Source organism: Pholcus phalangioides, unplaced genomic scaffold, assembly GCF_987345545.1.
Source record: "Pholcus phalangioides strain wild (caught in Gottingen) unplaced genomic scaffold, Ppha-v1.0 ptg000011l_1, whole genome shotgun sequence".
Lineage (NCBI taxonomy): Eukaryota > Metazoa > Arthropoda > Arachnida > Araneae > Pholcidae > Pholcus > Pholcus phalangioides.
The window spans coordinates 35,403,400-35,431,334 of NW_028301604.1; the positions used below are offsets into that span (position 1 = coordinate 35,403,400).

Below are 27,935 nucleotides of genomic sequence, written 5' to 3' on the forward strand. Positions count from 1 at the left end.
TTAAATTGCGAATTTTTTAATTTTCATAAATTTGAAAGCTTGTAACTTATCAATCGCAACGATCCTGGTGCTAATAAAGATCATAATTAATTAACTAATTAGTCATTCGAGTTCATGAAGTTTTCTCATTTTCTCAACGCCATCGAGTGCACACGTTCCGGATATTTTAATGATCATGCAGTAAACAGTAATTATACAGCTCATTTCGGGATTTTTCATCTCGGGAACAACCAAAACCAATTGGCAAATTTTGTAAAAAGTATGTTATTATATAGTGTTGTGATATATTCAATCGTAATAACTGTAATTTACAAATTCTGAAAATGATTGATTACGATTGTCTTGGGAAATTTATTGAATTTAATTTATAGTAATTGTTCCAGCTAATGTTTTTTTCGAATAGCCAAAAATCTTATTTCTATTAATTATCTTTAAACAAATTTCCAATCAAAGTTGGTTTAAAGAAATGTTCTCTAAATCATTGTCATTGCTTAGGCACCGTGGGTTCCAAGCGCAGTGAGTAGGAGTTGTTCCATTTTATTTTCTACAATTTTGGAACTGCTAGAAATCTTGTGTGGAAAAAAAAAAGCCAGCCATATTCAAAACCACTTGTCTGAACTATCCTGTATCAATAACTTTTTACTCTTTCTTTCACAACAAAATTGCTAAATTTTGTCGGACAGTTATCTACTCTACGGGAAGTTTTGAAGCTCTTTTAAAGTGTGCTTTACTATGGATATTTTGAAAGGCCTCACGCGTGAGGCATTATCTTATTAGCACTGTCCCCCTCCCAGGGGCGGTTCGAATTTATCCGCCGCCTGGGACCGTCGTGAGACAGTTTAGTTTTTCCGAAGATGATGTGTCACTCTCCGCTATCCATATGAAGGTTTTTTTTTTAACAGCTAGCTGATGCTAAGATAAATCCAGAAAAGAAAATTCAACTGGCCTTGCGGGGAATTGAACCCACTTCCTCTCACTTGCCGGGTGAGCACACTGAACTAAAAAGTAAACAAATCCTCTTTCCTTGCAGCTCGCATGCTCTGAACGGGACTGTACATAGACAGCCAGACTGCTGTCAAAACTTTAGCAGCAGAGAGTGACATCATGTTTGGATAAATTACCATCTCGTGGCAATGTCAGAAATTGTGAGCTTCAGCCTGAGTTAGGTCTGGCTGTCCATGTACGGCTCCATTCAGCGCACACAAGCTCCAAGCAATGAGGATTCGTTGGTTTTGTGGTCTAGTACGCTCACCCGGCAAGTGAGAGGACGTGGGTCCGCACAAGGGCGCTTAAATGTTCTTTCCTGGATTTATCTTCCAGCAGTCAAAACCTTCGTAGTAATAGCGGCGAGAGACATCATCATCGGATATTATCAAAGCCTTTGAAAGTAGGAAAAGAAAAGCGTTATCGAAAAGGGGGAAACACCTTCAATGCCCGTGCTTAGAAATATTCACACTATAATTCTGCCTCAGATTAATTACTTCGGAAGTATAAAATTTCATTTATTTATTTATAGATTCAATATCGAGTAAAATATACTTGTAAGGACCGGGTGGTGGGGGACACCAAAACCATTCAAGTGCTCAGGGCCTCCAAACATCTTAATCCGGCCCTGTTAAAAGACAGCTAGATGCTGTCTTTTTAATCTCCCTTTTCCTCCTAGAATGTGCCAATCTCAAATGGCTGGACTTGAATCACTATGGCCTTCTTTCGAAGGGCTCGAACACTTTTCAAACGAGCAATAATACAAACCATATCCAGCTCCTGGAATAGGCTCTGCACGCAAGCTGCTACGGAATATGGTATGCCCTATAAGGCAGTATTTCGACCCAGGCGAACGCAGATGCAACTTCCAATGCAGTCCATCTCCACACCAAAAGCTATAACAGAGAAACATCTGGCAAGCCTTTTCCCAGAGTTGTGTACATCAGTACCGATCCAAAACAACCATCTGAACAGCCCTCTTGCATAGCCACCATTTGAAGGACATGAGGTCTTACGAATAATACAAGGTGATTCAGAAAAGATGGGAGAAACTTTAAGAAGTGATAGTTCACCCAATACAAACAATTGTCATCAAAGAATGCATGATCTAACATCAAACGTAAACACGCTAGTGCCTTTTGAAACGGCCGCTTCGCAAACGTTAAAACGGCATTCCCGTTGAAATTTATTGGAATAAAAATAACACCATGCATGCATGCAAATGTAACCTGGGGAAGAAAAAGAAACCGTATGCAGATCTGCGTCACAGTGAATAAAAGGCGTGGACTCAGTATTACTAAAGTGCATCGTTATCCAGTACGTTACAACTGTTAGAACGGTTGCACGCTGCCATAAATTTACAAGGCTGAAGTCTGCGGCTTTTATTCACTGTGACGCAGATTTGAGTACTGTTTCTTCTTTTTTCCCAGGTTACATTTGCATGCACACACATGGTGTTCTTTATCTCCAGATAATTTTCAACAGGAACCGTTTTAAGGTTTGCTGAGCAGCCGTTTCGAAACGCGCTCCCGCGTTTGCGTTTCATGTTAGTCCAATGCATTCTTTGATGACAATTGTTTGTGTTGGTGTGCACTATCGCCTCTTGAAGTTTTTCCATCATTTCTGAATCACCCTGAAGATGGACGAAAGGTGCTCGAAAAACTTTTTATACAAAGATTCTCCTACTATGTTGACCAGGACGGCCTCCTTCATCTTTTCAATTTGGTTTTTGTATCGCTCACTCAACACATGATGCCCTTCATTTAATGGAACAAATTGAGAATAGGAGGAAGGAACATCTACTCACATCGTTATCTCCCTCGACATTAAGAGAGCTTTTAATTGTGTTCTTCATGAGGTAATAACTAATAGCCTTCGAATTATGTCTACTCCTCTTCAGCTAAGAAAAATTTTGGAGGACATTTTCTCGGGACGCACCCGATCACTCTTAATATAAGTACAGCACCAGCATCCAAAACGTTGGTTTGAGGTTGCCCCCAGGGCTTATGTGGCGGACCCGCTTTCTAGGAATACTACATTTGATTCATTACTTCTACTCCAGTGGGCCTCGAGGATCACAGCATAAGCCTTTGCCGATGACTTCCTTCTCTTGATGTCTGCTAAGGAACCCACTGAAATTACAGCCTCTGTCAACGCTGCGTTGACACAGATCTCCAAATATTTACAAAAAAATGATCTGCAAGTGGAACCATCCAAGTCATCATTTCTCTGGCAAAACAAGAGGAAAAATAGTCCCACTATGAAAACTAACGGGGAACAAATTAAGTTTGCCGAAAAAGGTCTGAAAATTTTAGGAATATGGTTCGTCAACAAGCTAATATCACTCACACACTCACATTACTTACTTAGAAAAGCTATCAATACGCTAGATCATTTCAGCGATTATTGGGTGCAGGGTGGGGATACCATCGTAATCTGAGGAACACCCTCTACAGAACTGTACTGTATCGACAGATTGCCCTTGGGGCTCCCATCTGGTTTTCTTCCCCCTCTGCTCGGCGCCTGGCAAAGATAGACGTGATTCAAAGACAAGCTCTAATTTATATCACGCGAGCGTATCGAACCATGGCCACCATTTGTTTTGCAGATTGCAACTGGTAACGCCCCCCCCCCCGGGACTAGCTATAAAATCTTTTGAGATTTATGAAAATTGGAAAATTCGCAATTATACCGATTTGCACAAATTTGAATGACTAATTAGTTAATAAATTATGATCTTAATTAGCATCAATATCATTGTCATTAATAAATTACAAGCTTTCAAATTTATAAAAATTCGAAATTTTACTAATTTTTTTACGAATTTTAATCACTAATTAGTTAATTAATTAATATTTTAATTAGCATCCGGGTCATTGTGATTGTTAAATGGCAAGCTTTCAAATTTATGAAAATTAATAAATTCGCAATTTTACTAATTTTCACAAATTTTAAACACTAATTAGTTGAATAATTAATATTTTATTTAGCATCTGGATCGTTGTGATTACTAAATTACAAGTTTTCAAATTTATGAAAATTAAGAAATTCGAAATTTTACTAATTTTAACGAATTTAAATCACTAATTAGTTAATTAATTAATATTTTAATTAGCATCTGGATCATTGTGATTACTAAATTGCAAGCTTTCAAATTTATAAAAATAAAAAAATTCACAATTTTACTCATTTTTACGAATTTTATCACTAATTAGTTAATTAATATTTTAATTAGCATCTGCATCGTTGGGATTACTAAATTACAAGCTTTCAAATTTATGAAAATTAAAAAATTCGCAATTTTACTAATTTTTACAAATTTTAATCGCTAATTAGTTGATTAATTAATATTTTAATTAGCATCTGGATCGTTGTGATTACTAAATTACAAGCTTTCAAATTTATAAAAATCAGAAAATTCGCAATTTCACTAATTTTGATGAATTTGAATGATTAGTTAGTTAATTAATTAGGATCTTAATTAGCACCAGGATCATTGTGGTTGATAAATTACAAGCTTTCAAATTTATGAAAATTACAAAATTTGCAATATTACTAATTTTGACGAATTTTAATCACTAATTAGTTAAATGATTAATATTTTAATTAGCATCTGGATCGTTGTGATTACTAAATTACAAGCTTTCAAATTTATAAAAATCAGAAAATTGGCAATTTTACTAATTTTGACGAATTTGAATGACTAATTAGTTAATTAATTAAGATTTTAATTAAAATCGGGATCGTTGTGATTAATAAATGACAAGCTTTCAAATTTATAAAAATAAAAAAATTCAAAATTTTACTCATTTTTACGAATTTTAATCACTAATTAGTTAATTAATTAATATTTTAATTAGCATCTGGATCATTGTGATTACTAAATTACAAGCTTTCAAATTTATAAAAATTAGAAAATTCATATTTTTATTAATTTTCATGAAAGTTACGAAATGTTAGCTTTTACCGAAGTGCTTGGTAAAACCTAGGATTTACAGGTAAAACCTAGGTAAAGGTTTTACCACTCTTCAGGCTTTTACCGTAACATATATACTTGTAACGAATGTAATCGTTACCTCCCGGTTCTTTAATATTTTCCCCCCAGTAACCATTGAGTGGATGACAACAATGAAATAGACAAGGTTTTGATTGAACTATAAACATTTATTCAATTATATGTTAAGCTATTTATGTTACGTTTTATCAACAATTATCACAGTTAGGCTTTTCTCTCAATGTTACAACGAAACAATAAAAGGGATTGATCTCACCGCCATGTCCAGGTTTTCACGTGTTAGTTCACATCGTCCGATAGACACTCCCAGGTGTCTACCTCACAGCCAAAGACTCCCCGGCACCAGCTTCAGACGGTTTGGTGTCTTCAAACACACATTGAGACCAGAGCTCAACCGCTGCAAATGGAACATGAGGCAAAAGTCCACGGGTAGCCGGTCTAGCCACTAACCAATCCACCGGATTACGATGACGTTGAAACCTCACATGAAGTCAAGCGATGAGACGGGTTAAGTGCCAAGGCACACTTCTACAATTATAACTTCATTGTATTTATGAGACAATCTAGCTCACACCATAACAGGGCGTGACACCTTAGTGATTAAGTAGCAGAATCGGTCGTAAGTCGTAAGTAGTGAAGCACATCTATAGCTGGTTTTTATATAGTAGCATTCCCATAATGCCTCACGGAAGAACCAATCACAACATTGAAGGTGCGGCATTAGCTGAGAGTTCAAAACACAACTACCCCATATAAAATATTTACCTTTTCTGCTGAAAAGCCTCATGTGTTTTCACACAAAGTCGGTGAAGACTTCTCCTATTAGACGAAAGCAATCACCTGATATCTGTAAGGGGTTTTTATTGGCTCAGAGGCACAATGTCTGTCTCAGGTGACGAGAGAGAGATTGTGTTGTGTAATAAGTACTTATTCAGTACATAACTGCATCATAGAATTCCCGGGTGAGGGAAAAGAGAACACACATGTTGCTTCCAATGTATTTATGTGTGGTTTCTCTATAGGAAGGAGAAAGAGGGGGGAGAGTGTTGGTGCACTCACGACATATTACATATAGGAATTTTACAAGGTAAAATTTTTCAATATGAGATGGGTGAGAGACCATCTTGCTCCATTGAAGCTGGGCTCTTTTCCATTCTGAGAGAGAGTTCAAAACGGGACTGCAACATCCCTTGTGTGTGTGAGAGTTGCTTGCCCAGTTTGAAATATCCAGCAATTTGTAGAAGCAAACGACAAGTGGAAAATTAACATGACTCAACTTTCGCATGAAAATGTTATTTATTAAGTTCGGACTAACGTTTACACAAATCAATATTAGATTTTTCAACATATAAAAACCCTAGATTCAAAATTGACAGAATTGTATAATCTCACCGGTTTGTTGTCGGTCAATTTATACGTCCATTAACTGCTGGCCGAACACTCAATGTAGGAAGTCTCTTCGGTGTATCCCAGTTACTCAGTTCTCAGAGCCTCTCGGTTGAGGGCCAGATCAGCACCAGGGGCCCTGTCGGTTGAGGGCTGGATCAGCACCAGGGACCTCTCGGTTGAGGGCCAGATCAGCACCAAGGGACCTCTCGGTTGAGGGCCGGATCAACAAGATGACACGTTATTGCACAAAAAATTGCGGCAAAATTTCAAGGACCAGCCCTGGGTGAGCATTTTTCTTGGTTTTTTTGTAACACAAAGGTCAAAGAATTAAGGTCAACAAATAAGGTAAACCTCTTGCTTCTAACAAATACCTTAAGTACTGAAATGCTGAATATTCAGCAAGTAATTCCTATCAGCAACAATGTCATTGGTGCACTATAGTACATCGAATACTAGGAATTTTAGAAAGGACGCTTAAAAATTAGGTTCATACATCCCGCAGAACACGTTCTTTCCTAGTTTCATAAAGAAAAAAAAGGACAGCAAAAAATTACCTCCACAGCTTTTTTTCCCCCTTTTGTATTGTCTATCATGATCGTGCAACCTTGAAAAGTAATTTTATTACTACAAATATAGTATTTTACTGTATTGTATTGATATGACCCATGGGTTGTTGAAGAATAAGATGACACAAAATATTTAGTTGCGTTCCTGTACGAGAGGCTATAATACAGAATTTTCCAATTTCTGAGAATTTTTTCTCCCGCAGAGTACATAACAGAAGTTACGGTACTTTCGCAACCATATACCGGCATTCAAAGACAGTGTCTATACGGTGTAACTTTGCTCTGTTTCTACAAGATTACAAAGTCACATTCGAGGGGGGGGGAACTCTACGTCGATTTTGCCACTCTGTGCCAAAATTAATATCTTGCACTATCCAATAGTGTATTTTTGTATTTTTCTGCACCAAATAGCCAAAATAGCGAATTTTGCTTTAGTATTCCTAGAATTTCAGAAAGGACAGCAAAAAGGTTTTGTTTCTCTTTGCCGTGAAATGATTCTTTCCGAAAACAGCATGTTTTATTCCTCTGTACATAATTAAACTATTGCCTTGTTTAAACTATCGGCCCCTCATTGGGCTTTTCATTGCAAAACCCAGATAATATCTGTGATCATAAAACAAAAGATGGTTTGCAATGGTCTTTCAGCTTTAAAGTGCAAATGTGAGTCAGTAGCAGCATAAATTACTGTAGTCAGTCGTCATTGCGTCAAATCCAGATGTTTCGTGAAAAAATTTTCATTCTGGGAGTAAAAGAGCATGTTCGCAGAATTTTGAATGCTAATTTAGAAATTAATAAAGAACCAAATAATCAGCATTAAATCGCCAATGTTGCCAAATAACGAGTGTTAAATTGCCAATATTGCCAATTAACAATTAATATTGCCAATTAACAATTAATGAGTGCTGAATTGCCAAACATCTTGTTGATTCTTCTCAAAATTCTCTCTCGCAACAATTTCTTTCCGAGTATAAAAAAATTAAAAACTTGTAGAAAAGTTTTAGCCTATTTGAACTGCTGCTGTTCCAGACAGCAAATAGTGCCCTCAGTAAGCAAAAATCATGTCAGACTGGTGGGAAAAATTTTATGACAGCTGCTCTTTAAAACAAGGTCTCAAAAGCTTGAAACACCAAAAACAAGAAGATGAAAAGATGTTTGATAACAAAACACAGAGAAGTTATTTTATTTTGAAAGGGGGGGGGGGGGGTTAACAAATATATTCTTGTAAGTTGATTTTGCTTCTCCAATTTATAAAAATCTGCTCTAAAACTGCTCTGAATCCTATATTTTGCTGCTCCGAAAAAGCCACTGTCCACCCTGCACATTTTTTGAAAAATTGTAAAGTATTGGAATGCTCGTTCAAATTGTAAAAAAAATTTCCGAGATCATTGGGGGAAAAACAATCTGGTAAAAGGCTACCTTGGATATCCCCAGTTTTGTCATCTAGCCACTATGTGGTCGTCACCATTTTGCATCACAAAAATCAAGGGTGCATACACAGAATCAGCCTTTGGAGGGCCACAAGGATTTCTTCCACAGCAAATTTGGGTCACTAACACTCAAAAAGAATTTTAATTTAACAGATAGAGAATGAGAATGTATTTTCTTTTCAATATTTTAATTTTCTACAAAATATTAAAAAAATTAATTTTTGACCTTTTTGGGAGGGAGCATGGGTTGCGGTGCCCTCTTCATATCTCAAATTTGGTGAAAATCTGGGTTTAGAACCCACAATTGCTCAGTGGTATTCAGCAGAATATGGTTTTCTGTTTTCCTAGTTTGAGTTGACTATCCCTTTGAAAAAAAAAATCTCTGTTTCCATGATGATCACATAGACCTACAACACAAATATATATATACATTAAATTTCAAATCTACACATTAGCAATTTGGAGGATAGATGCCATCACCTACTGAGCACAAGCACTGGACAAAAATGCACAAGCACATTGTCAAGTTTCACCAACACAAATCTGACATAGCTCCTATATTGAGGTGTGAAAATATGTGGCATTTAAGGTGATAGATTTATACAAATACAGGGTGATCACACAGAAGATAAGCATCTTAGCATCATTTGTAGGGTCAGATTAACCATTAAGCAAAATAAGCACATACTTAGGGCATCAAGAGAAAAGGGGCACCACAAAATTCTGCAAATTTTTTTTAATGTACAATTTTTTCCATCATCACACATCCGGCAAAAAATCCTAAAATTTTCGATTGATTCTGTAGGTGAAGATATTCATCAAAAAGATGGCATAAGTACAGAAAAACTGATAATATTGCAAACTAAAGATCACATTAATGTTGAGTTGCTGGAATGAGATTTAGTGCAATTTCTAGCTCAAGTTAGCTTGAGCTATTTTAACATCATGGCGGCCCTTTGACATACTGATTTTTCTGAGGGGGCCCCTCTCTACCAGCAAAAAATTCCTGCCTACCAATTTGCATACTAACTCTTGGAAATTGTTAACAGATCGACTTGTCACAAGGTTCTTGTGTTGTGTCCGGTGAGACCCACGCATTAATAAAACAAATCATTATCATTCAATTACAAAAATGACAAATTTATGAGTAAGCCAAGTTCTACAGAATAAGGATGTGAACGTAAAAATGTTAGCACAGCCTACTTTACCGCACACCAACTCTGGTCATATATCGCCGTATGGCAATTTCCAACAAGTGGATTTGCGTAGGAAATGAAGGCTCCATTCATCTGTGGTCACCCTAGGTAAAGAACTTGCTTCTGACGTTCAGTGCCTGAATTCGAACCCATGGACCTTGATGGTAACCTTAATAGTGGAAGACGAGCATCTTTACCACTGCGCCACTCAGTCCCTAGGCTACACAACCTAAAGCCACCCTTTGTGATTCGATCTAGAACTCCTAGATAACTAATAGGACTAATAGATAAGACGCTTTAGTTTGATCTACCATAGAAGTAAAAGCATCTTTTAATCAAAAGGGCCCCAAAGTTATGCAGCTTTCTGATAAATGATTGAGGATGTAGATGCACAGATAAGAACAGTACATTGAATCACCCTGTATTTAAGAAAATAAATGTATTATTTATAACATTTCATTTAGTGACCACTCGTGATGTCTGCGAAGTAGTAACTTTTATTTTTCAATTCTAATTCCCCCAGTACTCTCAATTCAATTTCTTGCCCCCATCTTTTAATTAAAAGGTTCCCAAAGTTATGCAGCTTTCGGATAAATGATTGAGGCTGTAGAGGCACACATCAGAACAGGGTTACTTTAATTGTAGACATTCTGTATATCAGTGACTTACCCCCCCCCCCCCCCAAAATTCATGTAATAATCTCAGATATCAATATTTCAAGTCTCAATTTATTTTTCATTTTTTGATAAATTACTACAGCACTCTACCGGAAAGGTCTGGTTTATTTGGATGTCCCTATTGTTGATGATGACTACATAATAGGTGAGCACCTGCATTTTTTTTCAGAAATATTTAGAAATTGTTTGTTTTTTATGATATTTTTCAATTTTGTTCATTTTGTTGCTCTCCACTGTAGTTCAAATAATTATTCTTTGAGGAAAGAAATATTTGTTTATACTAGAAATGTGATATTAATTTGTTTAAAGCTAATTCAGGGTTCCCTGTAACCTGGAAAATCAGAGAAACAGAAAATGTTAAATGTTTGTCAAAAGTGCAGGGGAAATCTTAATACAGTAGAACCTCTCGTTAATTGACAGTCATGGGATCAAAAATTTTGTCCACTAATGAGGAGAATTCCACTATTGGGGAAATACGAAATAGAACATAATTTATACAACTTTCATATTTATATGACTTTTGGCTTCAGTCAAAATTGGGGTTCCTATACATTTTAATAATAAAAATGTATGTTACTACAAAAGTGATACACCAGTGGTTATATGCATAAATCACAAATCATCTGGATAAAGGAAGTTTTATTAAATTTCACTACAATTATCATTTTTACCAGGAGTGGAAAATCTGCTACAAACTGCTACAATTTCAGATGTCTGCTACATTCTGCTATAATTTTGACAATTTTCCCTTGTTTGCTATATTCTGCTATAAAAATGACGAAATTCTTCAATTCGTCACCATCTTGCACCAAAAACAAAATTTTCCTTTAAGAAATTTTCAAGTTATCAAATCAGTTAAAGCTCCTTATCTTTAACTGATTTGTGATTGCCATGTGTATTTTATTTTCCAGCATCTTTAATAGATTTTCAGTCTCTTGTTTTGCTTCCAAGTTTTCTATTATTAATTTTCTACTATTCTTTCTCGTGATATGCCATTTCCTTTTATGCCATTCACTGGCATGTTTAGTGTTCAATGGAAAATGGTTTCTAGTTGTGCATTAATTAAAATTACTTTGTCTAGACCATGGTTATGGTTGATTTGTTTGAAAGGTATTTGATGTAGGATTCCAGCAAAGCTTATTTAGGCAGACAAGCAGAGGTAAAAAAAAAATTCACGAAACTTTTCTTTGGGTATGAGGTAGACACTCTGATAATGGAAATAATAATGTAACAAGCTAGCATCCCTTGCAGCTACAGTGACCATTTGTGTCACATATTCTGCATACCAGGGCTAATTGTATTGGGATCTACAGTTTATAGCCGATTCCAAAACAGACACAGTTCCAGAGGATGGCAATCGCCCCTTCCCAGATCTGAATATTATGAGAAATATTGGTCTGTATCATAAAATATGAGATGATCTAACAAACCTATGAAATAAATCATCCTGGACCTGTCCTTTTTTTTTATCGGTCATCTTACACAGGCTACATTGCTTTGAGATAGAGCAGTTATACTGACAGCTATAGGGGCTTCCACATCTAGGAATGTGGTTTGCCTAGGTCGTTATTTTCTATGCACACCCAGGTCACAATTTTTCCCGGGTCTCTTTATTAAAAATATATATAATAGCCCCTGTGCACCATTGTGACGGACAGAAAGGCTTGAGACAAAAGTCTCACCTGCGCAAGACATCATTTTGGTGCCTCTCTGGCATATAAGCAGCATGAGTAAAATTAACTGGGGGAAACTCACAGATTTGTATATGCCATGAGTAATATGGTGAAAAATAACATAGGCAGTTTAGTCATTAAAGCTCTTATCCTGGGCTTTATATTCACTTATTTCATAAACTTACACATATTTATTGTATGCTGTTTGATTTGGAAGAAGGATGGCAGCACTTGAATGCATAACAAGTGCAACAATTACATGAATTATCTTTTCGTTCCTTTGAAACCAGCCACAACAATGGTCTAGCAATTTTAATTAATGCTCATCTGGAAACTATTTTCCATTGAACACTAAACATGCTGGTGAATGATGTAAACGGAAATAGCATATCAAGAGAATGAATAGTAGAAAATGAATAATAGAAAACTTGGAAACAAAACGACAGACCGGAAATCTGTTAAAGATACTGGAAAATAAAATACACATGGAGTATTCACAAATCAGTAAAAAATAGATAATGAAAACAGATGTAATCAGATGAAATTTTTTCTGAAAATTGAATCATTGTATTATAAATATCTAATAGTTTAAATCATTATCCTACAGTTTTTATTTCTATAGTTTGTTAAAAATAATTTAAGTCTATAGTTTTTAATCACTATATTTAAATTTCTGAGAATTTCAAATAAATATTCTAAGAATGACTCGGGAAAAGAAGTTATCTCAAAGTATGTTGTATCAAACTGAGGTAATGATCAAGAGCGAACTCATAAAGAAACACTTATCATTTTAAATATGAAATGGGCAAATTCTGGTGAAAGAAGCAAGATCAAACGTTCAAAAATGTTTGAAACTGAAGAAAACAAAAGCACAACTTAGACTTGCTGCAAAAACAAGAAAAATAATTACTTTTCTAATGAGTTTTAAATATGTCTAGTGATTTTTTTTTTTTTTAATTAGTGATTACCAGGTCTACAAGCCAAATCTAAAAACACTCATTTTCAAATTATTTCTAAAATCTGTAATACCATATGTTAGCCTCTCATTTGTTGATATTGTAGAGAATGTAAAAATATAAATATATATATTTATATTTTATATATAAATATATATATTTATATTTTATATTCTTTATTTTCTCTCGAAGTTTATGATTTAAAAATGTAAAAAAAAAAAAAAAATTCTTCTAGAGGAAATCTCTGTGTTTTGTACCTTGTGGTGTGAGGGGGACATCCCATTTTTCTGAACTAAGATAACACTTTTTTGAAGTAAAAGTATGTAAGTGTATGCTACTGCATATATGTATATAAAAACTGTGTATTTTATTTACTGCCAAAGTTTTAAAATGCTTCAAAACTGTTAAATGCTGCTACAAAAACAACATTTTTGCTGCTACGAAAATAATTTTTCCTACTACAAAAATGAAATTTCCATTTTTCACTCTCCGGTTTTTACTGGCGATTTTATGCATAATTCCCAAATAAAGATGAAAGTCTTATAAATATGGAAAAATTTAGAGTGTAAGGAGAGAAAAAAACATTATCAGTCTTATAATGTTGACTTTTTTCACAAGTATCAAACATGTGCAAACAAAATCAACATTATCATTTTGAATCAGCATCCTGGATGATAGTTATGTTCATTTTAACATGTAATTTACTGATGGATTATCATATTTACTAATACATGTGTTACGCGTCGCTACACACGCTTGGAATTATAAATAATCATTGTATTACATGATTATTGATATATGATAAATTCTTGATTTATTAAGAAACATTCACAAATTAAGAGTTTGGAAAAAAATTAGAATTTCCCTAATTTTACTGTCTGTTATCGAGAATATCCACTAACGGATAGTGAAGTACATTAAAGCCCCATTTCACAGGACGGAGGATCTGAAAGGTGTCCGTTAACCGGAGGTGTTCACTAAACCGTTAGGGGAGGTTCAACTGTATATGGGAAAAGTCAGAGAAACTGAAGGAAAAAAATGAAAAGGGGATAAATTGCTATACTAGGTTGGCCTTCACTTTTTACATAGAAGATTATTTCTTTCAGTTATTTTGGGAGACAACAAGAAAGTCTTAACAGTCTTTATCTGCATTTTCCCTCTGTATCCCCTACTGAGAGAAAGTTTGCTATACATGAGAAAAATGTTTTGAAGCCCCTACACACTCAGAACAGTTTGGCGCATCCACACCATTCAGTTATACCTATGCAGGTGAAATGTCTGGAACGGGTTCTAGGTGATCTGTGGAGATTATGTTCATTCTTCAATCTCTTCTCCAAGCAGTCTTTTGATCAGTTTGGATTTTTTCATACGAACGAAATGAAAAGAGCTTTGTGAATTCGTATCCATGATTATCCAAATATTGAGATAGAGAGAGGGAGAAAGATGAGGTCATATAAGTGTGTACCCCTTTAGTTAATAAACCATTCCTGAATCCTATTTATAACAGATATATATATATATATCTGTTATAAGTAGGCTGACAATATGTGTTCGAAAAAAATATGGGTATTCAGGCTTCAAAATATGAGACAATGCCAATTATGGCTAAAAATGATGCCAAAAGTAAGCAGAAGTTGTCAACTCATGCTTAAATCACAGATGCCAATTGCTACAAATGAAGTGTCACTTCAATAAATCAAAAAAATATATGACATGAATATTTATATTCATAGTTATCGCAATGTAATTTCTGAGTTGGGAAGGTAATTTTTATCTTTGATTTGAGGAAAACAATGAAGTCAAGTTGTCTTTGTTGAACACACATGAAAATCCAGGACATTTTTGTTAAAAAGTCGAGACAGCCAGAAAAAAACGGAAAAAAACTAGCAGTGTCCCATGAAATATGTGATGTATGGTCACCCTAGTTATAAGCCAACACGTAAATGAAATTTTCTTATCAGTTGATTTCAGAGTTGTGTTTTTTTTTTTGTCAGTTTTTAGCATCCTAGGTCACAGAGCTCCTGAAATCTTCCCAATCGCCCCTGGTTAGAGGGCCGGATTAACCCATATGAGGCATTAAGTACTCAAGTGTTTTTGGAATAAATATGTAAATTGATAAGCAGGTATTTTTAAGTGGGAAAGGGTGTTCAAAAAAATTATTTCTCACAAGACCTATGATTCCACGGCTTGGAATCCTCAAGTGCCGGTAAAGCCTCATGACAATTTGATATTGTTAAAATATTGGAGAGAGTAAGTATGTGTGTGTGAATTGGTAGGGCAGATATTTATAGCTAGGTAAGGTGCCTCAGAAAATTTTGTTTTGCTTGGGGAAGGAGCACAGTGATGCTATTGAAGACTGCTCTGGGCTTACTTTATGGAAATTCAGTGAAATCTCAACACAAAAACTGAGAATTAACATGAGTTTTTTTTTTTTTTGCAATTAACTTAGTTTCTCTGCTTAGGGCCTGTCACACTCAGAGCCGCAACTAGAAACGAAAATTTACTCTGTTACTTGTGGGATCGGTGTCCATTTTAGCGCCCCTGCCTGTAATTTTTAACAGAAAAAGATTAAACTCGGCCCCCGGGACATCAGATTCCACCCGCCTTCCCTTAGTTGAAGCCCCGGTCAAACCTTTTGATAAAGATCTTCAACTATTCAATCAAGTGCTCTTAACATTTTAGGATTTCTACAGGATGGTTGATGCTGGGGAAAAAAATAACATTAAAAAAATGTATGAAAAATGTATGAAATGTAAGTTGAAGGGTGGGATTTTACATTTCTGAAACCAATGTTGGTCAAGGTCAGGGAACCTGCTTTCTAAGTAGATGGATGAAGGCTGGGGGGGGGGGCGGTGTCTAAGGAGGAGACACCCTCTTTCCATTGAAGAAAACAAAGCCATTACCAGCTCTAATTTCTTTTCTCTCTCTTCTGAGAAAATAGTTTATGCTCTTTTTTTTAGAGAGAGATGGCTTTTTCTCAGCCCAAAGTTATCAAGGGAACAGATATGTTCTGTATATTATGCTGAGTTGAAAGAAAAGTCATCTTGTCTCCACCGGGACTCAAACCCAGGACCCTCTTGCATACCGGGCAAGCAAGCTATCATCTACATCGTCACTTGAGACCCACTGGACGCATCCACGCCACAGTGCGTGAAATAAGGAAGGCAGGGTCGTGTCTCAATGATGCAGATGGTAGCATGCTTGCCCGGTATGCAAGAGGGTCTGCGTTTGACTCCCGGCAAAGACAAGATGACTTTTCTTTCCGATTTTACCTCAGCATAATATCCAAAAAATATCTGTTTCCTTGGGTTATCCTCTTGCTTTATTTTTGCTGTCTGTGTGTAGGGGGTCATTCAAATATTATGTCAGCATGGAAGGGGGTGCTTTCTACTCTTTCCCCCCCCCCCCACATGGAAGGCAGCCGGATGGGATAAAACAACTTGTCAGTGGTACAGATTTTCTGTTTTTTTGTTTATAGAATTCTCCTCCTTTCTATGCACAGTTTAGGCATTACAGACCAAAAATGAGTAAAATTGAAAAAGATTTGTTTTCTTTGAAACTTTTTTGTAGGAGATAGGCTGAAAATGTGCAATGTTTTGAAAAACCTATAGACATTTTTGACAATGCAAAGTTCATAACAAGTCTCTTTCAGGTAAGCCTGCCTCTTCTGTTGACCTGGCAGTAAAAGATCCATTAAGTGTGAGATGAGTTTTTTAAGACAGTTCCTTCAGAGTGCAAGTCATTTCTAAAAAGATTTCAAAGCTCCAAACATCTTGCTCCTTTTTTTTGTTTGAAAGCTCTCTTCAAGATCTCATGTGAAAACTTATTGTGCGAGATTGATCTCCCCCCCCCCCCCATAAGTTGGAGGCACAAAACAACTTCCTGAAATTCATCTGGATCGGGCAGCAGAAATGCAGCTGTAGTCTAACGGCCGTATTCACCACTCACGGTCCTGAAACGCAGATCAGTTGAAACCCGTTTCAGTTTTAGAACGAATTTGGCATTCACCAGTGAGTCTCGAGTGCATATCAAGTGAAACTCGGTTCAGTTGGCGAGTATTTGGCGTATATTAGCTTGGCGAGAGTAGATCCGACGCTGATTGGGTGAAGGGTTTTTGATCTTTTAATGAAGTAGAAAACTCAACGGTAGGATTCTTGTGTTTACGTTTTTCAACAATTTTCTTTCGATAAGCGAAATATGGTTTTATCATCCCCTTTTTAATGGAAATTCCATTTCATTCCAGCTACGGTTTTCTTTCCTACTCCCGCTATATCTCTAATGATGGTTTTTCATTTCGCTACGGAATTGCTATTATTCTCAGATTAGATAAATTATATATCGCACATACAATCAGCTTATGCGCTTTTCATTGCTTTGAAGAAAAAAAAATGTATCAGCACATACAAATTTTATTAATCGTGAATGAAATGAAGGAAAAAAGGACGGTCGCAATTGTGTAAAATTTATATTTGGAAATTTTTCAAAAAATAATTATCTGAATATTTTTTAAATTATGATTGTTTTGTATCTGAAATCAAATTTTTAGATACACATATTAAAATGAAAAAGTACAAAATTCAGTAAATTTGATTTCCAAAAAAAAATTTTATGCTAATAGTAATTAGCACTAGTGCTAATAGTAATTCTTGCGATGCACATTGAATATTAAATTACTGAACATTAATAGCTATATTTCCTATTAGCCAAATAAGTTGATATCTGAGACTGATTTTTTGTAATTATATTTGTTGAAACTTGTATGATAGTTGCATGCAAGATGTGCCCCCTCTCAATGTATAAAATGCTAAACCCAACAGTTTTCTTTTCAACAAAAAACTGTTCCAACATGTGTACTAGTTTTTTGATTAGCTTACATAAAAAGTTAAATTCAGTTGAAAACAGTTAATTATATTATTAGATATAAGCTGAAAGAGATTCTTAAAAATAAAAAAATCTGTAAACAAAGTTTCAAATCTGACAGTCAATACAAGCATTAGTGTATGGACAATTTTTTTTTTTTATGTGTAAAATGCATTGCCTTTGAATCATGTTTAACTAAAGGGTAACCTAATAGCCAAGACTAAAAATTAAAAAAAAACTTGACATATATAGATAGATTCAACGTCATTATTCATCAACAAAATCATTTTCCATCCCTCTTTTTACTAGCAGGATTAGTAGTTAAATCTGGATTTTTTTTAAATATATACTATATTTACATGATAATCACAATCTAGTAATTCGTTACTTTCAAAATTTACACTGTAACTTGAACATAATTAAGGCACAAATTCAAACTACGTAAAAAAATGCTAACATTTTCCTCACTTAAGAAATAACGACAAATCAATTATCAAAAATAATTTATTCATATTTATATGGAAGTATTTGAGATTGCTAAAAAAAATAATGGTACATATAACACGCACACAAACATTGTAAATAAATATTTAGATTTTCTTCCGTGATGGAGTCAGCTCATCTTCAGTGGCCACATTTTATCATAGATGTGTTTTCACCCTACTTTTGCTCCCAAATACTTGTTTCATCTGAAAAATTAAAAACATAGTTTTCATGAAAAAAAAATTCCCTAAAGAATGAAGCAAATCATACTCATGTGTTGTGATTTCAAATACAGTGAAATCATACTGCATAATACGAATAAAGCACATGTAATCAGCAATCACGTGGTACTAGTTATGTAATGATAGATTACTTAAATATTATAAATTTCACTCAATCATTGCCCAATGCTGGCATGAACTGCACATAAATAAGGTTCCAAAAAGTAATTTCATGAATTTTTGAATTGGTGTTTTGAGCATGAAAGGTATGATCACACACTAAAATCTCAATAAAATGATATTCTGCAAATCAAGAAAAAATATCATTGTAGAGGGATTGCTGTTGTATTAAGATTAGAGATGTAAAATTCTTGAGAATATTGTAACGAAGGATTCTGGAAGGACTACTATTGTAAATAACTTGAGAATATTCTTATTATTCTTAATAAGAATATTCTCCAGTTATTTATAATATAATTATATATAATATCCTAGAAAATATTCTTTGGAAAGACTACTTTTATAAATTACTGGGGAATATTCTTATAAAAAATAATAAGAATTATTCTCAAGTTATTTCTCATATTAATATTCTCATCTCACATCTCTAATCGAGTGGCAGCAGTTTAACATTATACTATAGGAATTTCCAAACAAGACTTTCAAAATATCGATGTAGAGGGATTTATTTTTATATCAAGTATCATTGTAGTGAGGTTTAACTGTAAATAATAAACGAATGAACTGATATTTATATGCAAAATACTGATGCACAAATACACTGCTCAAAACAATTAGGAGAGCACATAGTTTTAACAAAATTACGCAAAGATGTATACCGATAAGTAACATAAAATGAATCATCCATAATTTAAAGCCTAGCAGGAAACGGAAGAAGAAAACTTCATATGCAAATCAAAGTTGATGACGTCAAAAACCAGAAAAAGGAGATAAGGGCAGAAATCGGGATGTTGCAGAAACGTCTGTTTTACTGCCATAACTGTGAAATTCGATTGCGCAGTATTTTTTTTTGAGACAAGGTGACTTGAGGATGTCTCAACAACATGATTTACCGGAATCCATGGCATGGCGTGTTATAGGCAGACTGGAATCCGGGAAAACACAATGTAGTGTCACGGACGCTGTTGGAGTCGCCAGAAGTGTTGTTGCAAGGCTGTGGAATCGATTCCAAGAAACAGGAAATGTTAGACGTCGACCAGGGCAAGGTCGGCCACTACAGCAACTGATGACCGGTATATACGGTTAACAGCCCGTCGAAACAGAACAGAGAATGCTACGCAGCTGCAAAGACGGTTGCTCTTGGCAACAGGACGAAGGGTGTCCAGCCAAACAGTACATAATCGGCTTCATGAGGGAGGGCTCTATGCACGTAGGCCAATGGTCTGCATTCCGTTGACCCCACGCCACCGTGCAGCCCGAAGAAGATGGGCTGCTGAACATCGAGATTGGGAGCAACATGATTGGAGCCAAGTGCTGTTTACAGACGAGTCCCGATTCAGTCTGGAGTGTGACACCCGACGTGTTCTGGTATTGAGGGACAGGGGCACTCGAAATAACCCCACATTCGTTCGTGAAAGGTCACAATACAGACGAGCTGGTTGGATGGTATGGAGTGGAATCAGCATAGGCGGACGTACGGACCTGCATATCGTTTGGAATGGCACTTTGACAGCCCGAAGGTATGCAGACGAGATACTGCGACCTCATGTCATCCCTTACGCTGGAGCCATTGGAGATTCCTTTGTTTTCCAGGATGATAATGCCCGACCGCATAGAGCTCGTCTGGTGGAGAACATGCTTGAAGCTGAAACAATACAGCGTATGGAATGGCCAGCGTGCTCTCCTGACCTGAATCCAATCGAGCATGTTTGGGACATGCTCGGACGATGCATTGCTGCGTGACCAAGGCCGCCTGTTATACTGTCCGAGACTTGCAGATTGCACTTCTTGAGGAGTGGAACAGTATTCCCCAAAGTCTGATCGATAACCTCATGGCATCCATGGCAAACAGGTGTGCAGCAGTCTTAGCTGTTCGAGGAGTCCTATTAAAACTCATGCATCATGTCTAAACAGTACCCTTTTTTATCGTTTACATGTAACCAAATTGTTGCCCTAAATCATCTTTTCATGTTTTTTCCATATTTTCAAAGAATTAAAGCTTAATTCCAAATTTTTTTACGTCTTTTTTCTGGATTGCGCATTGATACGCGTGTACTATCCATTGTATGCCAATACGTGGCTGTCTCGCACGGTTTTCTTCACTTTTTTGCTTGCTCCCCTAATTGTTTTGAGCAGTGTATATATATGGGTATTTTCTCTATATACCAATATGATATTTTAATTAAATTTTCTTAATATTTTGAATTTTTTTTAGTTATCTATTTCTGATGGAGGCCCAGTCTTCGTTTTTTCCTGCGCACTCTTCTGGAGCAATATTTTTGTTTGGAAATCAAACAGTGCCGAGTGCAGCAACGTTTTCTATTTGAAAGAGGTGTGCCACGATATCGGCCAAGACAGGGTGCCACTGTATACAGTATTTCCAAGGTAGAATTGGCGGCTCGTGGTGGGAAATTTGGGGGGAAGTGCCAAAACAAATTTTCATTCTTGGTAGAAGCCCTGTTAGCCCCCCATCAGTTGGGGGTATGATTTTTAGATCTCTGTTTAAAGGTAGCCCTGCGCATGATCACGTGGGCTCAAACGTTTTTTGTTTCGGTTCTTCTGTAGGATTTCAGGAGGGTCAGTGATCTTGGATGAGGAAACGATTCACTTTTTATTCTTTTATTATGTACCAAATATTATTCTTTAAAGGGGTATGCATCTGTGACCATCACTGCTCTCTATAAATGATATTGAAAGCTATTTTTAATATGCAATATATTTTTTTCCCTATTGAGCTCTCCATCCCTTGGATGGATTTTCTTCGTTTTGCCAATGTAAGTTTTATGATGTGATGAATAAAATTGAATTGAATTGAAAATTGAAAAGTATCTTATCATGGGAAATAAATTAATTTATTAAGTACTGGAGCCAAAGAGTAAATAGATGAGAGATATCCCTGTTTATTTGCTGCTGCAATATATGTCTCTTGGACTGTGCCACCGGCACAAAGCACTGCTATAAAAAAAAGTATTAAATCAGGAGTAAAGAGAAATATAATTACAGAAAAGTTTAGAGAAAGAAAGAATGTGTTTCTGTAAAAACACTCGAACTATAGTGCATTAATCTCTGGGAGAAAACTAATTTTTTAGGCATTTTATCTAGCTAGGAACACAGTTGCGAATTATCGGGATCGCTTCACTGATAACGCCAAAGTGACCCCAATGTCGTCTTGCAAGGTGTGACTTTTGCCCCGAGGCTCAAGTCACCCATGATATACAGAATTTATACAAAAAATATATTTGTGTTTTTTTTTAATACTTATTTTTACAAATACGTTTTCAATTTTTGATATCCTTCAGGGAGGGGGGCTGGGTGCCCCCCCCCCTCCGGCGAACGCCTGTGTGAGCACCCACTGGTCGAAAATACTTCCAATGCCCCTGTCTGTAAACGACGTCGAACTATATCTGACCCGACACAGTTCGACGTCGGATTTTGCTACGTCAAACTGTACAGACAAATATATGCCATTTTTACGTAGAACGACATCGAACGGTATCAAAATCTGTACGTCGTTCTATATCGATGTGCTACTGGGGATGTCAATTGGATTGGTCAACTCTGGCGATCCTCAATGTCAATGTCTCGTTGGATCCTGACTCTAACCCTCTTCCAAATTGCATCCATTGGCTGTCTTCAAACGAACGTCTGATGATTGATACCTCAAATGGCATTGAGTCACTTGCCCAACCAGTTTCATCGATTGGATGTCTACATGCCCACTGACTTTCAAGAAGGGCCAAAAACCTCAATATAAATTTGATCGAAATGAAGATCTGGTGATCCTAATGAAATTTTTAATTTTTGTTATATTAGTTTAGTATTACATAAGCAGATTTTCATCCATTTTTGACTCCCTCCCCCTAGTCAGCAAAATTTTGTCAGCTTAGAATACTTCATATCTTCAAAAAGGGGTGGTTGATGACGTGAGCAATCTTCAAAGTCTCTCCCCATCAATAGTCAGCAAATCCGAAACCCTCTCCCATGTCGATGCTGATGTAATACTTGAATGACCCCTTAGTAGTAAGAATTTTAATAGGTATAAGTCATTTGTTTCTGTTTTGCTCTGTCCTCGATGTGAATCTTTAATAATAATTAAACAGAAAAACCTATCGAATTTTCCTGCTTATAATCCCACAGATGCAAACTTCGCTACTTTCAGGGGGAAAAAAAGACATCATATACTCTGCAGCAGTATATAACCCGCATGAGAAAATTTCATTTTTCAATATAAAATCTCTCTGAAAGAGTGAGTGGGGGGATGGTTGTTTAATAGTCTTGTGAAGAAATATCAATTTTTGCAGTGACATCTCTATCCCATCTATAAATATTTGAAAAATATATGTTTTTGTAAATAAATTTATAACATAATTATAACTAATCAAACCTCTCTCAGAAGAAGAAAGCTGTAGATTAGATGCTGTGGTTTAGACATGCTAATGCCGCTTCAAAGTTAAAACTCTTCATGCAGCTTTTTGATCTACGCTAAGGAAATTCATTTCTGACGTTTTGTTTTTATTTCAACCTTTTGTTTTAAACGTATAATTCACTGACTATACACAGCAGAAAAGCGTAGGTTAATTGGGATTTCCATAGAAATGAAGTACTACTTCACATATCCAAAACAAAGAGGAGACAGCAGCAAATCCATTTGAATAGAAATTTCGGATATGTATCTTCGTATATTTGAAATGAGTTTTTTTGAAGCTGATGAAATATAGAATTAAATGTGTATGTTACGGTAAATGTGTTGAATCGGTAATGCATTATCAATCTTCTTGGTAAGTTTGATAAATTTTGTAACATCTATCACTTTTACCAGCGATTATGCATAATCCTTTTAGACCCTGTATGCACAAACGTGCGGGTTGCTTTTTTTCACTTTAGGTATCCTTTCAACCTCAGATATGTTCAGCCCAAATTTCAAGAATTGTGTGTTATGGTTGAAAATAAAGCTGAAGTCCCTAAGGTTAACAAAAATATACAGAGAGAAAAAGCAACCCTTTCCCCAAGGCATGCTTTCTCGGGGCAGACTTTTCTTGGAGTCTCCTTGAAATGGTTATGCTCAGAAGAAGGAGGGATTGTAAGTGCCTTCTCCCCCCCCCCTCCCCTCCATTCGTCTTGGGGCACTGCCTGAATTGCCTCAGCCTAGTTACAGCCTGAAGCCTTCTGCTTTTTAGTTCTGGGCCTGAAAGGGATAATTTCAATTCGTGAGTGTTGTAAATATGAAAGAAATGATACTGAAATATCACTTTAATTTAACCACTTATCAGTTTGGTCCATACATGATGCATGCACTACACGTATTTCACCATCAATTCAATTAAAATAAGTATGAAGAAGATAGATCCTTTGTGATTAGTATCCTGCACCTTCCCCACCTCGTTGAGGTATTGATCAAGGAACAAGAAATAAGTAATTAAAAATGAATCAAACAAATAAAATCATAATGAAAAAGTTGATCATTCCAGATTCAATATTTCTATGAAGTCTTTGAAATTTTTTTTCTGATTTGAAACACAATACTTTCTGTATGCAGTACTTCATCAACTAATCCCAAAATTTGTCTGTTCCAGAAAATATCTGTTTCTTTTATATCTTGGGCTGAGGAAAAAGCTGTTTATTTCTCTATATCGTCCCGCCTGGGAGCCATTTGCTGAAAGTTGAGAAAGACTACACTAATGTCTCTACTTCAATGTCTTACGCCACAGTTGATGAAATGAGAAAGGCAGGATTCTGGCTCCAGTGGTGCAGATGTTAGTATGCTTGCCGTTAATGCAAAAGGGCCTAGGTTAGAGTCAGGGCCGGTCTTAGACCTAGTGGCTCCCGGTGCCAAAACAGTAGTCAGCACCCCCCTCCCCCAGGTCGGGATCCAAAGTGATGTGTCGGAGGCGTCCCCATCGCCCTCTTCCTCTTTGTTGGATATTAAAGGACAAAGTAGGAAAAGCTTTCTTCCTATAATGGGATTACTGCTATTTAACTTGTAAACAAGCATAAAAACCCAACTTGTTTGATTTAATTGAGAGAATTAAAAACATTAAAAAAAACAAAACATCACACATTTACGCAGAATACGCATCACAAAGAATCTATCTTCTCCACACAAATTTTAATTGAATTTTATGGTCCTGCACGCATCACATACGGCTAAACTGATAATAAAAGTGGTTAAATTAAAGTGGTATTTCCGTATGATTTCCTTCATATTTATAAAACTCATGAACATAATTTGAAATGATCCCTTTCAGACTCAGTACTAAGGAACGGAAAAGGCAGACAGACACCAGCTAAAGCACCAGCTGCTTTAGCTGGTTTTGGGCAGGCCCTCGACTATTCTGAGACAACTTGGGTGGTGCCCCGAGCCGAATGGGGGGGGTGCTTATAACTCCTCCTTTTTCTAATCATAACCATTTCAAACAGACTCCAAGGAAAGTCTGCCCCCGAGAAAGCATGCTATGGCCCTGGGGAAGGGTCAGGACCGTCCTAAGAGCATTATGGGCCCCCGGGCCAAGTGGTTTTTCCTGAGGCCCTACCTAATAAATTCTATAAAAGTTTAACTAGATCTAATTTTCGTGAAGCCCCTCTGCTCTTGAGGCCCTAGGTAGGCCCATGCGTCAAGACAGCACTGGGAAGGGGTTTTTTTTCTCTCTGTAGATTTTGTTTTTAACCTCAGGGACTTCTTTAATTTCAATGATTATGCACAATTCTTGAAGTTTGGGCTTAACATCCCTGAGGTTAAAAGAAGAATATCTGAAGTGAAAAGAAGCAACTCCGCATGTTTGTGCATACAGGGTCTAAAAGGATTATGCATAATCTTCGGCAAAACTAATAAATGTTGCAAAATTTATCAAACTTACCAAGATGATTGGTGATTATGCATTACCCATATGCTTTACCGATTCAACACATTTACCGTGACATACATTTAATTCTATATTTCATCAGCTTCAAAAAATCTCATTTCAAATATACGAAGATACATATCCGAAATTTCTATTCAAATGGATTTGCTGCTGCCTCCTCTTTGTTTTGGATATGTGAAGTAGTACTTCATTTCTATGGAAATCCCAATTAACCTACGCTTTTCTGCTGTGTATAGTCAGTGAATTATACGTTTAAAACAAAAGGTTGAAATAAAAACAAAACGTCAGAAATGAATTTCCTTAGCGTAGATCAAAAAGCTGCATGAAGAGTTTTAACTTTGAAGCGGCATTAGCATGTCTAAACCACAGCATCTAATCTACAGCTTTCTTCTTCTGAGAGAGGTTTGATTAGTTATAATTATGTTATAAATTTATTTACAAAAACATATATTTTTCAAATATTTATAGATGGGATAGAGATGCCAGTGCAAAAATTGATATTTCTTCACAAGACTATTAAACAACCATCCCTCCCTCACTCTTTCAGAGAGATTTTATATTGAAAAATGAAATTTTCTCATGCGGGTTGTATACTGCTGCAGAGTATATGATGTCTTTTTTTCCCCCCTGAAAGTAGCGAAGTTTGTGGGATTATAAGCAGGAAAATTCGATAGGTTTTTTTGGTTTAATCCTTATTCAAGATTAACATCGAGGACTGAGGAAAACAGAAAGAAATGTCTTACTTTCAAAATGACTTTCTTTGAGATGATTTAACTTCTTATAACTCTGTATAGAAAACTAATATAACAAAAATTAAAATCGGAAATTTTACTAGGATCACCAGATTTTCATCAAATTTATATTGAGGTTTTTGGATGCTCTTGAAAGTCAGTTGGCATAGCTTGTCAAGTAATTTCAGCACTGATTTGTGATTACAACCTTCCTGTGCACCCTCCATTGGCTGACCGACCACTCCAAAGCAGGGCTGTCACTGAAATATCCCCTCGAAAGTGCTATCATCCCCATCCCTCATTTACGAATTTGAGGCGTCAATAGTCTCTTGCAATACGTATATACACTATTGTTTTTTTTTAGATTTGAACAGCAATCAATGGCCCAACCCCACATGAAAAGTCATAAAAAACAGGGGAATAACAATCATTTTATATTCCTATCTTCTGACTCCACAGACAAAGCTGTGTCCAGTTTTCTATAGTATTGGTTCTAAATCGATTATCAACCTCCTCCACATTCGAAGGAAAGAAAACTTTTGCTGTCGACTTCTCCACTCATACAGAGTGAACTGTTCTGAAAAGGGAGTTCAATCGATAGTCATGCAAAGCTTAGCTAATCGTAACCCAACTTTCTACATCTGCTTTTAATGGCAACAAAAGACCACTCAATCTGCTCCTGGAAAATCTTGTATTTCTCTCTTTCAGATCTTATCTTTTCATTTCCTAAAACATGGTCATAAAAATCACTCTAGTTCCTCTCCTTTTTTTTTGTTCGCAGTGCCAATCCAAATGTCTTCCAATATGTTTTTCAAATGCTGTGTATCCAAATGTTTGCCACTGTGCCTCAAATCGTAATACATAAGCCTACTTTATAGTTACAGGCATTTAAATTGATTAAGTTCACACAATGGTTTGTCTTCTCAAATAATATGTAAGGAAGTGGAAAAATTACATGTTTTAATAGACGGGCACACTATTTAATTAATAAATCTATCTGATCGCTGTTCCACCTGGTACCTTACCAAGGTGCAAAACAATGTCATGAAGCATACTTTAGTGACAATGATCTCAATGGAATAAAACAACATATATTTTGCACTTCAAACTTTTTTCTTAGTTTCAAAAATAGAATTTGGGGGAGAAGGGGCCATGAATGATTGGGGAATCTGGTTTACAAAGCTTTTAAAAAAAAAAAAATTCAATTTCCAACATACAATTCCTCATTAGTTTCTTTAAAGGGAAAGATGTCTTTTTAGAGTACCGTTGTGGCCACACCTTACCAAGGCTTCCTAGACAGATACTGTCTAGAAGCCTCATAGGAGGCTTTACCATTACTCACTGGGTATCTGGAACGAGATCCACAAAACTCTGAAAAGATGTTCAGTTGTGTATGTGCGGTTTGTTACAATTTTCAACTTCACACACACATACATTGGATTCAGGTGCTGCTGGAGACAAAATCTCTACCCGAGCAGGACATGTTTTTGGGCCCCTTGCCCTCTCCCAATTAAAAAACCTTTTGGTTTAATCGCTTCATTTTCATGTGTTCAAAGGAACAGCAATATTTTATGTCGTAACATACGTCACAATTTTTTTTCTCTTTTACCTTGGATTTGGCGCTCCACCAAGAGTGGGCAGAAATCATTTCCCCTAAATTTTTTTAGTCCTTTCTAGCTCAGACTTAGTGACCCTACTACAGCGGGCACAAATAGTT

The 27,935-nt window shown here is 36.0% G+C and overlaps 1 protein-coding gene across 12 annotated transcripts in view; it reads left to right on the forward strand.

Annotated features, from left to right (window-relative positions):
• The window catches only part of LOC149080384 (protein FAM91A1), a 609,292-nt gene that overhangs the window by 215,320 nt on the left and 366,037 nt on the right, over positions 1–27,935 (forward strand). For all 12 annotated transcript variants that reach the window (XR_016193568.1, XM_089239515.1, XM_089239507.1 and 9 more), the window contains one exon: positions 10,337–10,399. Coding sequence is in view for 11 of the 12 variants with exons in the window: in XM_089239515.1 (XP_089095641.1) it covers positions 10,337–10,399 (63 nt within the window). In the remaining variant the exon portion in view is untranslated. The remainder of the gene's footprint in view (positions 1–10,336; positions 10,400–27,935) is intronic.